This window comes from Neoarius graeffei, chromosome 13 (assembly GCF_027579695.1).
Source record: "Neoarius graeffei isolate fNeoGra1 chromosome 13, fNeoGra1.pri, whole genome shotgun sequence".
Taxonomy (NCBI): domain Eukaryota; kingdom Metazoa; phylum Chordata; class Actinopteri; order Siluriformes; family Ariidae; genus Neoarius; species Neoarius graeffei.
This window is the reverse complement of record NC_083581.1, coordinates 61,806,852-61,823,495: the sequence shown is the minus strand read 5'-3', so window position 1 is coordinate 61,823,495 and position 16,644 is coordinate 61,806,852. Positions and strand designations below refer to the sequence as shown.

Here is a 16,644-nt window from a genome sequence, read left to right as displayed (position 1 = left end):
TTTTTTTTTTGGTAATTCCTGTGTAAAGCGTCCTTGGGTTTGTGAAAGGCGCTATATAAATTGAACTTATTATTATTATTATTATTATTATTATCTCATCTCATTATCTCTAGCCGCTTTATCCTGTTCTACAGGGTCGCAGGCAAGCTGGAGCCTATCCCAGCTGACTACGGGCGAAAGGCGGGGTACACCCTGGACAAGTCGCCAGGTCATCACAGGGCTGACACATAGACACAGACAACCATTCACACTCACATTCACACCTACGGTCAATTTAGAGTCACCAGTTAACCTAACCTGCATGTCTTTGGACTGTGGGGGAAACCGGAGCACCCGGAGGAAACCCACGCTGACACGGGGAGAACATGCAAACTCCGCACAGAAAGGCCCTCGCCGGCCACGGGGCTCGAACCCAGGACCTTCTTGCTGTGAGGCGACAGTGCTAACCACTACACCACCGTGCCGCCCCTATTATTATTATTATTATTATTATTATTATCTAGGCGGCACAATGGTGTAGTGGTTAGCAGTGTCGCCTTACAGCAAGAAGGTTCTGGGTTTGAGCCCAGTGGCTGACGGGGGCCTTTCTGTGTGGAGTTTGCATGTTCTCCCCGTGTCTGCGTGGGTTTCCTCCGGGTGTTCCGGTTTCCCCCACAGTCCAAAGACATGTAGGTTAGGCTAATTGGTGGCTCTAAATTGAGCATAGGCGTGAATGTGAATCGTTGTTTGTCTCTATATGTTAGCGATGACCTGGCAACTTGTCCAGGGTGTACCCCGCTTCTTGCCCATAGTCAGCTGGATAGGCTCCAGCTTGTCCACGACCCTGCACAGGAAAAGTGGTAATGGATGGTGCTATTTAGAACTGTGTTGTATAAGTAATAGGACCAATCTATCTGATAATTAAATAAACAATCATAACTCATTGATACGCATTGCACATGAGTTGGAAGGGTAGAATTTAACAATGGCTCTTTGGCTTGCATTATAATTGAACTTTGAGTCAATAGGTTTTCCATTCTTTTGGAAATAAATGGAAATGTGTCAAGTTTTGTCGATGCCACAAATATGGTAGAGTTGATAAGGATTAGACTGGAGGCTGGAGTATTCCTCTAAACTTGGTGAAACTGCTTTAATTAGCTTAGTAATACTGATGTGGATATAATGTGACATATTGTCAAGTTAAAAATCAATTCATTTTCTGGACAATAGTGCCATATGGTCCTGTGGCACCATTATACATACAACAGTAAGTTACAAATTATGCAGTGCGACTGACGAGAGATAAATATTGACTTATATTATCCCTGTCTTAAAGGGCTAGTGCTAACATTAATTTTCATTTGCATTAATAAATAGTGTAACATCTGGTTTCACACACACCACAGAGCAGATCAGTCCTCCCGGTCAACAACCTACTTATTACTGTGCAACGCTATTATCATGGAAATCATTAGTATACAGATAGATTTGTCTGCTAGTTAATCACTGAGGTGTGTGTGTGTGTGTGAGATGTAATTATTTATTAAGCAGTTTGCTTCTGTGCAGTTCACTGACAGAGCAATCATAACCGAGCTGCAGGTACTTTATTCCCTCCTAACGGCCTCATGAGGAAAAAGAGATTAGACGAAGAGATTTACACGGAGCTGCAGTTTAATGCTGTGTTGTCAGGCTTGACTTTAGCGTCATGCTTGTCTGCGTGCACTTATGGCTGTGTGATCTGGATGGGTTCATGTTTGGATGTGTAGTGTCTGAGAGTTAGACACTAGCCTGTCACTTCATTGCTATATTTAGTCAGATTGTGGCATGTAGGTGACACACACAGACAGTCGGAGCTGATTGAGTATGACAGCTCTCTGCTCTCTCTGGTAAATTCTTTGAACCCACTGAAGCCCCCCCACACACACACATCTACTACTACACCTAACCTTAAATACCCTAAATCTAACCTCAGTATATATATATATATATATATATATATATATATATATATATATATATATATTTAAAAACACATAGACGTGAGTGTTTTACTGTGAAATACACCACTCATATTTTTCATACAAACTACATCCGGGACATTGAGAACTACAACCAGGACATATTTAAATAATATTGGCTGGTGTTGAGTGGTCTATCAGATATATTCCATTCAGTTAGCATGATACTGAAAGAGTCAAAGATGAATTCAGTATCATGCTAGCTGAATGGAATATATCTGATATACCACGAAAAAAGTCAGCCATTATTATTATTATTATGAGACAATCTCATCTCATTATCTCTAGCCGCTTTATCCTTCTACAGGGTCGCAGGCAAGCTGGAGCCTATCTCAGCTGACTATGGGTGAGAGGTGGGGTACACCCTGGACAAGTTGCCAGGTCATCGCAGGGCCGACACAGAGACAAACAACCATTCACACCTATGCTCAATTTAGAGCCACCAATTAGCCTACCCTGCATGTCTTTGGACTGTGGGGGAAACCGGAGCACCCGGAGGAAACCCACACGGACACGGGGAGAACATGCAAACTCCGCACAGAAAGGCCCTCGTCGGCCACGGGGCTCGAACCCAGGACCTTCTTGCTGTGAGGCGACAGCGCTAACCACTACACCACCGTGCCGCCCTAAGACAATCTTTATTTCATTAAAATATACTTCAAATAGCTATAATATAACTATACAAAATGATTTCTATAATTGCTCAAAGTTACACACAATTCAGTCTGATATCATAAAAATACTGCAATAATATATAACAAATATGATAACTATAAGAACTAAACTAAAGAATATATATTAAATAGCTAAAAACTATATATGATAGACACTAAGATAAAAACTATATATATAAATAAAAACTAAAGCTAAAAGAATATAAATTAAATTGAACCCTTTAAAATGTTCTAATTAATTGTGGCAACTGATATTGCTACATCAAAGTCAATGTCTTTCACATTCAAATTAGTTCTTCTTATAGTTCTTGAACCTCTCAAACACAGAAGAGCTGATCGCAGAATGGAGGAGGACACTTTGGCTTTTATCCAGGTAATGGTTGTAGCATAATCCCCTCCTCTCTTGTCGGCAATTAATTCTGCTAACCTCTTGTGGTATCTCTTGCATTCATCAGCCATACCTTTTAAGCTTGTGAATACCAAAGGAGTGAAAGTTCCATGTTCTTGTTTTCCATGTTGACGATAGACTTGTTGTAGGCTTAGGTCTTTGTAGGACTCTGCATTGGGGTGACATACCCGTATTATCGAAGAATGAAGATCTCTGCCTTTCCGAAAACCCTCTTGCATGAACGTCAAGACGAGCATTAGGTGCTTTGTTGGAAACACTGTTCAGGTCTTCGCCCGTGATTTCTTGCAGAACTGGCTGTATCTCAACATTGTTGCAGGCAATATTCAATAAATCTGCCTCAAGATCTCTTAGATCATTATGTCGTTGGATGATAAAACCACCTTGTTTGCATATCATAGCATGATCAACATTGAAGGGGGCTCCACATACACACATCGAGGGAATATCATTGATAGGGCTTTTTTAAAATTATTATTATTATTATTATGATGATGATGATGGCATGATGGTGTAGTGGTTAGCACTGTCGCCTCACAGCAAGAAGGTTCTGGGTTCGAGCCCAGTGGCCAATGGTGGCCTTTCTGTGTGGAGTTTGCATGTTCTGCCCGTGTCTGCGTGGGTTTCCTCCGGGTGCTCCGGTTTCCCCCACAGTCCAAAGACATGCAGGGTAGGCTAATTGGTGGCTCTAAATTGAGCATAGGTGTGAATGGTTGTTTGTCTCTGTGTCGGCCCTGCGATGACCTGTCAACTTGTCCAGGGTGTACCCCACCTCTCACCCATAGTCAGCTGAGATAGGCTCTAGCTTGCCTGCGATCCTGTAGAACAGGATAAGTGGCTACAGATAATGTATGGATGGATATTAGTATTATACAGATTAAAGTAAAAAATGCAGCAGAGAGGGGTCAGGTGATCCTGGCACAATCAGGCTGGTACAGTGCATCATCAGCTCAGGGACCCTTGCCCCCTCTACACGCAGCCCAGAAAGCGAATGAGACTAGCTCCCAGGAAGCGCTGCCTAGTTATTATTATTATTATTTATTATTATTATTATTATTATACATTCCTTTTGGGTGTTTAACCTGTCTTTCTCTTTCAAAATTCTCTCAAAATCTGCCGTATTTAACAAAGCAAACCTGGCGGCCATGTTTGTTTACAAATTGTCACAGTCACTCGCTAGCACAGAAGTTTTACATCTCCAACGTGTGACGTCATGTTGTCTTGACAACCATGCAATATCGTAAACCATATTCAACGCTCATTCTCTATTGGGTAGAGTGATGTAATATACTCTAATAATAATATTGCATGCTATCAAACCAAATGGATGAAACCCGCTAGAAGGGAATAGAATACATATATGTTATTTACCAGCTGGGAGGTCTGTATCGTGAAATACTGTGACTGAGGTCTTGAAAGTACTGACCAAGGCCCTCTGGGCCGAGGTCAGTATTTAAGGCCGAGGTCACGGTATTTCACCATACGGACCGACCTTAAGCTGGTAAATAATATATTTATTTTTTCTTTACCAAATTCTAACAGCAAACGAGAGCGCCCGAAAGGGAAAACCGAGCCGAGGCGAGCCGCCATTTTGAATCCTCATTCACGGCTGTAATGCAAATGGCTTCCTCCTCAGTATACAAGTGCACTTCCATGGCAGGAAAAAAAACCCTACATTTTGCCACCTGTGTAGTCCCCTACTGATACAAAATCGAGTCATTTAGGATTCAGCCATGTTTTTGCTCGGCGTTAGCAACAGTTACAGGTTTTTAGCTTTCTCCTGAAATGTTTTCTTTTATTTCTTCTTCCTCAGGGTAGTAAAACTCACTTTCGCTGTGAACACTGTCGTTATCGCTATCCATGCTGTAAAATTAATGCTATTCTCCTGAGAAATGCTGAGAAAAATTTATAAGATTTTTGATAATCTTATAAATAAATCTTATAATAAAAAAAGATAAATGTTGACAAAAAATGCTACTATGTTTGTCGTTGTTGTGAACAAGCGAGTCGCCAGAGATCCGTAACCAGGGTCTGTAACTGGGGTCTGTAACTGGGGTCCGTATCGTAGGATACGGACCCGCTTGCCAGCCAATCAGAACGCAGGATTTGATGGAAACCGGACCGCGAAAAAATAAATGTTTTTATTCCATAAAAAAAGCATCCTGTATGTATAATTTCATTTTCATTTCATTTCATTATCTCTAGCCGCTTTATCCTGTTCTACAGGGTCGCAGGCAAGCTGGAGCCTATCCCAGCTGACTACAGGCGAAAGGCGGGGTACACCCTGGACAAGTCGCCAGGTCATCACAGGGCTGACACATAGACACAGACAACCATTCACACTCACATTCACACCTACGGTCAATTTAGAGTCACCAGTTAACCTAACCTGCATGTCTTTGGACTGTGGGGGAAACTGGAGCACCCGGAGGAAACCCACGCGGACACAGGGAGAACATGCAAACTCCACACAGAAAGGCCCTCGCCAGCCACGGGGCTCGAACCCGGACCTTCTTGCTGTGAGGCGACAGCGCTAACCACTACGCCACCGTGCCGCCCTGTATGTATAATAATTTTCAATATGACACTTGTGAGGAAATCAGTGAATTCTTTTGATAAATTTGGGTACTTTTGGTGAATGTGTCTATATAATAAAAAGAAAATCACACATTGGCTTGAAGATATGAAGTTTATCTTCTTGTATTGAAAAACTCATATTTTCACACAAAATGCATCGCAAACCTGAGTGACATATTTCCCAATATTTCACTGTGAAGACGTCACTCCCAATGTTTTCTTGCTGATGAGATGCGTGTTGTCAAAATGGTGAACCGGTTCAAAATTAAAATTCTTTTGATTAACTTGCGTATTTTTTGTGGATGTGTTTATGTAATATAAAGAACATTATATAGTCGCGTGAAAATATAAAGTTTATCTTCGAGTGGTGAATATATTTCACGAGTGAGCAAAGTGAACGAGTGATATATTTTTCAACACAAGATAATCACATTTCTGCTCACTCGTGAAATATATTCACCACTCGAAAATAAACTTCATATCTTTGCACAACCGTGTAATATCTTCTGTATATCACACACACACACACACACACACACACACACACACACACACACACACACACACACACCTCTCTTCCACTTTAATAGGAAGACCTGTACGCCTGCTCATTTCTGCAGTTGTCCAATTGGTCAATCACGTGGCAGCAGTGTAATGCAAAAAAAAAAAAAATCCTTCAGATGCAGGTCGATGACTTCAGTTAATGTTCACATCAAACATCAGAATGGAGAAAAATGTCATCTCTGTGACTTTAACCGTGGCATGGCTGTTGGTTCCAGATGGCTGGTTGGAGTATTTCAGAAACTGCTGATCTTCTGGAATTTTCACACACACAACAGAAATGTTCCTACAAGGTTAAAAATGTCAGATATTCCTGTCTTTGTCAGCACCGTTGGTCCACACCAAGATAGTACCAACTCACAAGCCATGGGTTCACTTGATTTACAAATGGGGTTGTGACAAAAACTAACAATCCCCTCTTTTATTTCATTAATTTATTTTAAAATAATATTACAAATATCATTCTAACTTTGGCACCAATTTTGGGTGTTACTATTTTGAAATGTTAGTGGGAGTCGGATTCAAACAAGTGTCATGCATTCACTGGAATCCATGCAGAACTATACTTCTCAGAATGCACCACAGCCTTCAAACAAAAACATGGCCACCATGGACAACTCCCAACACACACACACGCACGCTCATAGTCACCTGACAATTTATTTACACATACCTGTTTCCAATTATGCTCACACCCTTTACAAGCAGACTCCAGACAAAGACTCTTTGTGAAGTGATGCTCAGTGTGCCTTTACCTGACTTACCAAGACTGTACAGTTTGTGACAGATATTCTGATTTTTGATCTTGCTTTGGTTCCTAGATTTTGTATTTTACCTGGTTTGTGTTGTTTGTCAATCATCTGACCCTTGTTTTTTTTTTTTTAATTTAATTTTTTTTTTCCACATGTTTTGGCTCTGTCTGCTTGAGTTTTAATAAAACTTTCGTGTGACAAGCCACACGAATGCACATGCAATGTTAGTTTTTCACAATCCTGATATGCTCCACTAACATAGGAGTTCAGAAAAAAAAACCTTAAATGATGTTGACTAAGTGGAACATGTGAAATCAAGTCAAAAATTCAGTAAATTTCATTTGCTGAATGTGTTTACTAAAGCAGGAGAGTAAATAATGAGGAGAAACCAGAGCTCTTCGATCAGTCCTTCTGGGTGATAAGAGTAATGCCACTTCACATCAGGTCAAGCTGGATCAGAAAGGGGAAATGAGATACACTCTTTCAAAAACACTTCCTGACCTTTTGAACAGTTTCTTATCCTTCTTAGAAAATTCATATTGTCCATTTGGGGTCATTTGCTGAAAAGGTTTGGTAACCCAAAAGATATTTAAAGGTAGACTGCCTTTCGGATTTTTCAAGAGTAGATCATAAAAAGAATTTTCCCCGACACCCAATTATTTTTATTTAGTGGACCGACAGCCACTGAATTCGAATCACAGACTTCCAATTTTATTAGATTTTTAAAAAGAGAACAATTAATGAATTTAGGACCATGTGGCCTTAAAATCTCCACTATTTTTTCTTGCTTCACCATGACCCAATTCAAGATGCTACATCATGCATCATGTGGTAGGCTTTCCCTACCATTGTGGGATACAAATTTGAAACAGGAGAGAAAAATGGAGGATGTGAGTCTGCAAATGAAATGTGAAAGACTGACTACAGTAATGAAAGTGAGAAGTAAAGACGTTATGTTGTGAAGGAAAGGAAATGCAGGAACACACTAATAAATATCGGCGGTCAGCGATCACCTCGGTGTGATCAGCTGTTCGTTTAGCGACAGAATGATGGAACTGTCAGTGCATGGTCAAGGTAAACCTGTAGATGGCAGTAATGCAACACCTTGGATACCAGCTGCCGTAAAACCCAAAAGAAGAAGAAAGTAAACCTGCGCATGCGCACACAGACTTCCTCTGTTTGCTTGACTGCATGAAGCGAGCGATTTTATGCCCATTATTTGCTTGGGAGTCCCCTCAAATTAAATAACTTCCCAGCCACAGAATGGCCTGGATTTTTTTAGATATTACAGAAATTAACATATATCACAATGACCAAATTTCAGAGGGAACTAAATTTCACCGATTTATGAAATTGAAAGGCAGTCTACCTTTATATACAACCCCGATTCCAAAAAAGTTGGGACAAAGTACAAATTGTAAATAAAAACGGAATCCGATAATTTACAAATCTCAAAAACTGATATTGTATTCACAAGAGAACATAGACAACATATCAAATGTCGAAAGTGAGACATTTTGAAATTTCATGCCAAATATTGGCTCATTTGAAATTTCATGACAGCAACACATCTCAAAAAAGTTGGGACAGGGGCAATAAGAGGCTGGAAAAGTTAAAGGTACAAAAAAGGAACAGCTGGAGGACCAAATTGCAACTGGTACTGAACTGGCCAGCCTGCAGTCCAGATCTTTCACCCATAGAAAACATTTGGCGCGTCATAAAACGGAAAATCCGACAAAAAAGACCTAAGACAGTTGAGCAACTAGAATCCTACATTAGACAAGAATGGGTTAACATTCCTATCCCTAAACTTGAGCAACTTGTCTCCTCAGTCCCCAGACGTTTAGAGACTGTTGTAAAGAGAAAAGGGGATGTCTCACAATGGTAAACATGACCTTGTCCCAACTTTTTTGAGATGTGTTGTTGTCATGAAATTTAAAATCACCTAATTTTTCTCTTTAAATGATACATTTTCTCAGTTTAAACATTTGATATGTCATCTATGTTCTATTCTGAATAAAATAAGGAATTTTGAAACTTCTACATCATTGCATTCCGTTTCATTTACAATTTGTACTTTGTCCCAACTTTTTTGGAATCAGGGTTGTACAGTATATACACTACCGTTCAAAAGTTTGGGGTCTCCCAGAGAATTTTGTGTTTTCCATGAAAAGTCACACTTTTATTTACCACCATAAGTTGTAAAATGAATAAAAAATATAGTCAAGACATTTTTCTGGCCATTTTGAGCATTTAATTGACCCCACAAATGTGATGCTCCAGAAACTCAATCTGCTCAAAGGAAGGTCAGTTTTATAGCTTCTCTAAAGAGCTAAACTGTTTTCAGCTGTGCTAACATGATTGTACAAGGGTTTTCTAATCCTCCATTAGCCTTCTGAGGCAATGAGCAAACACATTGTACCATTAGAACACTGGAGTGATAGTTGCTGGAAATGGGCCTCTATACACCTATGGAGATATTGCACCAAAAACCGGACATTTGCAGCTAGAATAGTCATTTACCACATTAGCAATGTATAGAGTGGATTTCTGATTAGTTTAAAGCAGGGGTTCTCAACCTTTTGCAACCTGGGCCCCACCAAAGCTGGTTCATTGCAGTTGGGGGCCCCTCTTCTCGCCCCGCCCCCATCCCCCCCCAACACACTCACCCGCAGTGACGCCACCCGACCTACAGCACCTTATATTGACAGATAGATAGATAGATAGATAGATAGATAGATAGATAGATAGATAGATAGCCCTGGGCTAGATTATTATTATTATTATTATTTTTATTATTATTATTATTAGTAGTAGTAGTAGCAGCAGTAGTAGCATTATCCATTCCATAGAAATACATAGGCCTATTATCATTATTAGGCTATTGTTATAATTGGCAGTAGCACCACATTTCTAATCTGCTTTCGGGCATTATTATTATTATTATTATTATTATTATTATTATTATTGCCTATTATCATTACTAAGCTGTTGGCAGTAGTACAAGACTTATGTTCTTTCAGGCATTATTATTATTATTAGGCCTATTATTATTATTATTATTATTTATTATTATTATTATTATTATTATTATTATTATTGCTGTTGTTGGTTGTTGATATTATTATTATTATTATTATTATTATTATTATTATTATTATTATTATGCTATTATTATTAATAGGCATCATTATTATTATTATTATTATTATTATTATTATGAGTGTTTTTATTAGGTATTTTATTAGGCTTATCATTAGCTGGCTATTGATATCATTGGGAATTGGGACCAGGCGTGAATTTAGGTTTTACTTTTTACTGTGCCTTTGTGATCTGCATTTGCGTTAATGCGAGACCTGAGCCTGCTTTGCCTTACAAAGATCCTCGATTCTTGGCGAAATGTTTGACAAGCACAGTCTCAAGTCATCCTCAATTTGCGCACGATTGCGATATTTCGTTTTGAGCGCAGTCATTTTTGAAAATCCTGCCTCACACAAGTAGGTCGATGCGAATGGGATGAGCAGTTTCAAGGCTACGTCACACAGTTGCGGGTACTCCTGCATCAATGCTGCCCAGAATGTCGAAAGAGGGCATGAGGTGAAGACTGCCTTAAGTCTACTGTCACTCTTCAGCTCAATAAGCTGTTCCTGCATGTCAACTGGAAGTTCGTCAGCAGTACACACAAATGGATCTCGAACCCACGCAAAAGAGCGATAATCCTCTGTGAAGTATGCCGCAAACTGTTTTCTCAATTACCGACAGGTGCTCTGACGCTGCTTGAAAGACAGATGAGAAATCGTGGGAAGTGCCTGCATTACTGATAAAGTCTGCAAGGCTTGGGAACATATCACAGTTCCCCCGACTGATGCGGCCACACACACAAGATTTTATGATAGATTGATGATAGATTTTATAATAGTATTGATTTGTATGTAATAGTCCAATGTCCTGCATTTTGACATGGGTAAATGTGTTGCATCTGCTTAGCTACTATAGCCTGTTAGCCCCAGATTTTTTTTTTCCTCCATACATGAAGCCTACTCACGACCCCCCTGGAGTACCTCCGCGCCCCACCAGGGGGGCGCGCCCCCCCGGTTGAGAACCACTGGTTTAAAGTGATCTTCATTGAAAAGAACAGTGCTTTTCTTTCAAAAATAAGGAAATTTCAAAGTGACCCCAAACTTTTGAATGGTAGTGTGTGTATATATATATATATATATATATATATATATATATATATATATATATTAGTGCTGTCAAGTGATTAAAATATTTAATCGCGATTAATGTCGCGACTGTCATAGTTAACTCGCGATTAATCGCAATTTAATCGCACATTTTTGTCACATGAAAAACCATTGTAATTCTCTTATCAGCATAAAAAAGTGAATGGGCTTGCTCACCGTTCGAGCTACGGGGGTACTCGGGGGATCCGAGATCCCCTGAAACAGACATGAGATCCCTTGAAAACATGATTTGGGAAATGTTGGGGGGTCTCTAAAATATTGGCAAAATGATGTTTATTGACATAGCAATCGTGTGTAACGGGAAGCATTTGCATATCCGAAGTGAGCGCGCAATGGAGATCCGCGCTCTGAGACAAGCGCAAGCACCCCCCCAAGGGAAAAAAAGGGACTCCCCGAAAATATCGGCATAGTTCAAATACTGGTTGTACCAATGTTTTTTTTTTTTTTATTGCAGAGCATAACGTCTTGTCACAGCCACTGCAAAGTGGGGCTGGAGCCGCTGATGGGAAAACGAAACCTAAGCTGAGCACCGTGGCTCTTCGGGGGAGGGCAGAGGACTCTGGCTGTGTGGGGCATGGCATCATGTCACAGAGCGTTAATCTCGCGATACAAAAATTATCGCCATTAAAATTGAGTCAAGTTAACGCATTAATAATGCAACATTTTTGACAGCACTAATATATATATATATATATATATATATATATATATATATATATATATATATATATATAGTAGGCTTGCAACATCCCTAATCAGTGACACTCAGTGAACTTTAGTAGGAATTTTACATGTGGTCTGAATTTTGCATTATGCCCTAAATAATCTGGACATAACTATTTCTTAGTTGTGCTAAGAAGTCATATTGAGAAATGCCAGATGTCTTCCTGCTAGAGGACACATGACCTCCGGCATCCCAGCTCTATCTGAAACTCAATAATGCATTTGGGACATCTGTCCAAGTCATTAATAAACCGAAGTTCATCTCAGTACAAAACTATGAGTAATGAAGGCTGCAGGTTGCAGTCATTTTAGCTTTAAAAATCATGCGTTTGTCTACTAGTAAACATTTTTCATTCCACTTGGATTTTAATGTCCATTTAGGATCATTGGCCCCAAAAGAAATATTGGGTATCCCCAAAATATTTAAATACATATACTGTAGGTCAACAACATGGTGGGCATAGGGACCACATGGAGCATGCTGCCAGGGGTGGCACGGTGGTGCAGTGGTTAGCATTGTTGCCTCACAGCAAGAGGGTATGGGCTCGAACCTCACGGCCAAAGGGTCTGCGTGGGTTTCCCCTACAGTTCAAAGACATGAAGATGAGGTAAAATACCCAGCCACTGAGGTTGCACAAGCCAGTGCATACTTAGTGCTGGACCCAAGCTTGAATAGATTGGGGAGGGTTGCATCAGGAAGGGCATCTAGTGTAAAACCTATACCAAATCAAAAATGCAGAACAGATCCCCCTAACGGGAGCAGCTGAAAGATGAAGACGATATTGTAGGCCAGTATCATCCCTAATCAGTGACACTCCTAACCATCAAACAGTTCCTTGCCAGAATTTTACCCAAGTCAGATTTCCACATATACATTGCAAGAAGTAATAAGAGCTGTATTTCTTTAGTCATTTAGACTCTATTGCCTCCCCTAATGGCCAGCTGAAACAACAGATCTATTTCGACCTCGCTCTGACCGTCACTACGGTCTAAAAAAGGAATGATCACCTTCGTTCTGCCTATCACCGAGACCATATGTCAACAAAGTCATGTCCATGACCTCCGGAAGCAGAACGACTCGCGTTATAAATAACAGAGATTGCTCCCGGTTCAGTCTCTCACCTTGATCGCCTCGTATGAGACCGTAAGTAAAAGACCCGTAAGGTAAGAAATCCTGATTTCTTTGCTTCACATCCCACTAATTTGTTACCTGAGTGGTACGGGTGCCTTGTGTCCCTGAGGATTGTTGTGGTTTGTGTATTTCTGAGCTACGTGCTTAGCTTAATTTGCTGGTAGGCTGTAAGCTTGTTTTTTCAGGTATCCTTGTTTTTTCAGGTATCCTTTTTGTTTGACGTTATATGTTCTAGATTTACGGGTAATCTGAGTTTGTTACCACTGTGTGCCTATACTGCTGTTGGCAGCCATGGGCTTAGTGCAAGCCCACTAAGTGCGTTCTCGCACTGGTGTGGGCCGCCGTAATACCTATGTTCTGTGTTTTTTACTGCTGTTGTCGCAGCCGGAAATTGTGTGAGCCTGTCAGACTGCTGTTACAGGCCACCTAGCGCTATACGTACTTGTTTGAATTGTTATCATAATGCATTGAATTGTTTGGATTTGTAATATACTCTTGCTATTGTGTGGTGCCTTTTTTTTTGTTGTTCTTCACTTGTGTAGCCTGCTAGGTGCATTTGCATGCTGTGCAGGCATCGGCAGTGTTCCCGTGCCACACCCTATACCCCTGTCTGCAGCTGGTGGGGCTAGTGTGCGCCTGCTAAGTGCATTTGTGCACTGGTGCGGGCCATCATAATACTGTGTGCTGTGTTTTTCCTGCTTCCATCAGGTGCATTCAGGTGCAGGCCGCAACAGTGCTCCTCTGCGACGCCCTCCTCTGCCACACCCTATACCCCTGTTCGCAGCTGGTGGGGCTACTGTGCGCCCGCTAAGTGCATTCGTGCACTGGTGCGGGCCACCATCGTGATGCTGTGGCATACCCTATACCGCTGTTCACAGCCGGTGGGGCTAGTGTGCGCCCGCTAAGTGCATTCGTGCGCTGGTGCGGGCCATCATAATACTGTGGGCTGTACTTTTCCTATTTCCATCAGGTGCATTCAGGTGCAGACTGCGACAGTGCTCCTCTGCGACACCCTCCTCTGCCATGCCCTATACCCCTGTTCGCAGCTGGTGGGGCTAGTGTGTGCCAGCTAAGTGCATTCGTGCGTTGGTGTGGGCCACCATCGTGATCCTGTGGCATACCCTATACCACTGTTCACAGCCGGTGAGGCTAGTGTGTGCCCGCTAAGTGTGTTCGCACGCTGGTGCGGGCCACCATAATACCTTGATGGACTACTCGAGGAGGACTCCAGACTTCAGACCACCTAGGCCTCTGTGTGGCTATGATGGCTTCCCACTACTGCAGGATTTGCAGGGCCTCAATGAGTTCCAGAGATGGGCACAGGGAGTGTCCAATGTGCCTTGGAGCTGCCCACATGCTGGAGGACGTGGACAACCCCTGCAGCGCGGCCTGCGACCTCTCCAGGGGGGAAAGACAGCGCCGGGCCAGCCAGGTGGGCGGCCATGTGCGTGAGAGCCGGAGAGAGAGGCGACGCTCCCCCGACCAGCCGTCCCTCTCCAGTAAACATGGGCATAAGCACAAATGCAAGCATTCACGTGACCGGCAGCGGGAGTCCCCCCACAGGCCTGCCCAAAGAGAGGCACCCAGACCTGCTAAGTGCCCTGCCTCAGCTACGGTGACGGAGAGTGGTAACGCGGAGTTGCTCCAGATCCTCTCGGTTCTCCAGGCTCTGTCACAGAGGATGGACAGGCTGGAAGGTCACCAGGGCTCGTCATCTACTTCCCTGCCCCTGGGCCAGGGGGGTACCCTCTCATCCAGGCCTGAGAGCTATGGTGAGGAGGATGGGTGGGGTGATGTGGATGTGCTATCCCTCTACACTCCCCACACAGCAACGGACAACACAACAGGTAGGGACGGCCTTGGGGGAGACCTGCATTCTGGCTCTGCAGAGCTGGCTGACAGCTCCACGGGGACGGAAGAGGCCCCTGTCAGCTCCCTGGTGTCACGGGTGCTGAGCGCTGCCAAGGTCCTGGGCCTTCAGGCGCCTGCACCTGCCCCGGCTCCTTTGTGAGGAGTTTGGGAGGGCGTCTCTCGCGCTACCCCACCACCTCCTATACCTGTGGCAGATGATTATGCAGCAATGCTCAAGTCAACATGGGGTAAGTCGTCGCAACGCCCCCGGTTTCATGCATGCTGCTGCCAGCTGGCAACAGCTGGTTACCCGATTGAGACTGGACTGGATTGAGACCATATAACTGTATCAGATCATCAATTAGAATGTTTTACTCCCCTTAAAGAAACTGAATTACTTTCATTAATCTCGGCATAAAAAGCCTCAACTTGCGTACTAGATCCCTTACCTACACGTCTATTCAAACAGATAATACCTGAAGTAATTGAACCGCTTCTAAAAATAATAAATTCTTCTCTCACGATTGGCTATGTACCCAAATCCTTTAACCTAGCAGTTATCAAACCCCTTATTAAAAAACCTGACCTTGATCCCTGTCAGCTGTCCAATTATAGGCCAATATCAAACTTCCCCTTTATCTCCAAGATCCTTGAAAAAGCTGTGGCACAGCAGTTATGCTCATATTTACATAAGAATAACATCCATGAAATGTATCAGTCAGGATTTAGACCTAATCATAGCACAGAGACAGCTTTGGTTAAAGTAGTAAACGACCTACTGTTAGCGTCTGATCAGGGCTGTGTCTCGCTACTTGTGTTGCTTGACCTTAGTGCAGCACTTGATACCATTGATCATTCCATTCTTCTGGATAGACTAGAAAATGTTGTGGGAGTTAAGGGAATGGCCCTCTCTTGGCTCAGCTCTTATTTAACTGATCGTTATCAGTATGTTGATATAAATGGTGATATTTCTAGACGTACTGAGGTAAAGTTTGGTGTTCCACAAGGTTCTCTCTTGGGTCCACTGCTTTTTTCTGTATATATGTTACCTCTGGGTGATATTATTCGTAAACATTGTATTAGTTTCCACTGTTATGCTGATGACACACAGTTGTATGTTTCTGTAAAACCTGATGAGAGACACCAGCTTAATAGAATTGAGGAATGTGTTAAGGACTTTAGACACTGGATGCTTATTAATTTCCTTCTGCTTAACTCTGACAAGACTGAAGTACTTGTACTAGGACCACATACAGCTAGAAGTAAGTTTTCTGATTATACAGTAATTCTGGATGGCCTTTCTGTTTCTTCACGTGCAGCAGTAAAAGACCTTGGGGTGATTATTGACCCCAGTCTTTCATTCGAAACTCACATTGATAACATTACCCGGCTTTCTTTCATCTCAGAAATTTTACTAAGATAAGAAATTTAATGTCACTACATGACGCGGAAAAACTAGTTCATGCTTTCGTTACCTCCAGGTTGGATTATTGTAATGCCTTACTGTCTGGATGTTCCAATAAGTGCATAAACAAGCTCCAGTTAGTTCAAAATGCAGCAGCAAGAGTCCTTACTAGAACTAGAAAATATGACCACATCACGCCTGTCTTATCCACACTGCATTGGCTCCCAATCAAATTTTGTACTGATTATAAAATACTACTATTGACCTTTAAGGCACTAAATGGTCTCGCACCACAGTACCTGAGTGAACTTCTGCTCCT

General features: G+C 42.0%; 1 protein-coding gene across 15 annotated transcripts in view; it reads right to left on the bottom strand.

The window, feature by feature from the left end:
• The window catches only part of rap1gapa (RAP1 GTPase activating protein a), a 205,717-nt gene that overhangs the window by 119,677 nt on the left and 69,396 nt on the right, over window positions 1-16,644 (bottom strand). Inside the window, exon 1 of one of the 15 annotated variants that reach the window (XM_060938275.1) lies at window positions 6,226-6,288. The exons of the other annotated variants lie outside the window; for them this stretch is intronic. Within the exon in view, the coding sequence (XP_060794258.1) occupies window positions 6,226-6,266 (41 nt within the window). The 5' untranslated portion in view covers window positions 6,267-6,288. Of the gene's footprint in view, window positions 1-6,225; window positions 6,289-16,644 lie in introns of those variants that run through there. 15 annotated transcript variants of the gene reach the window in all.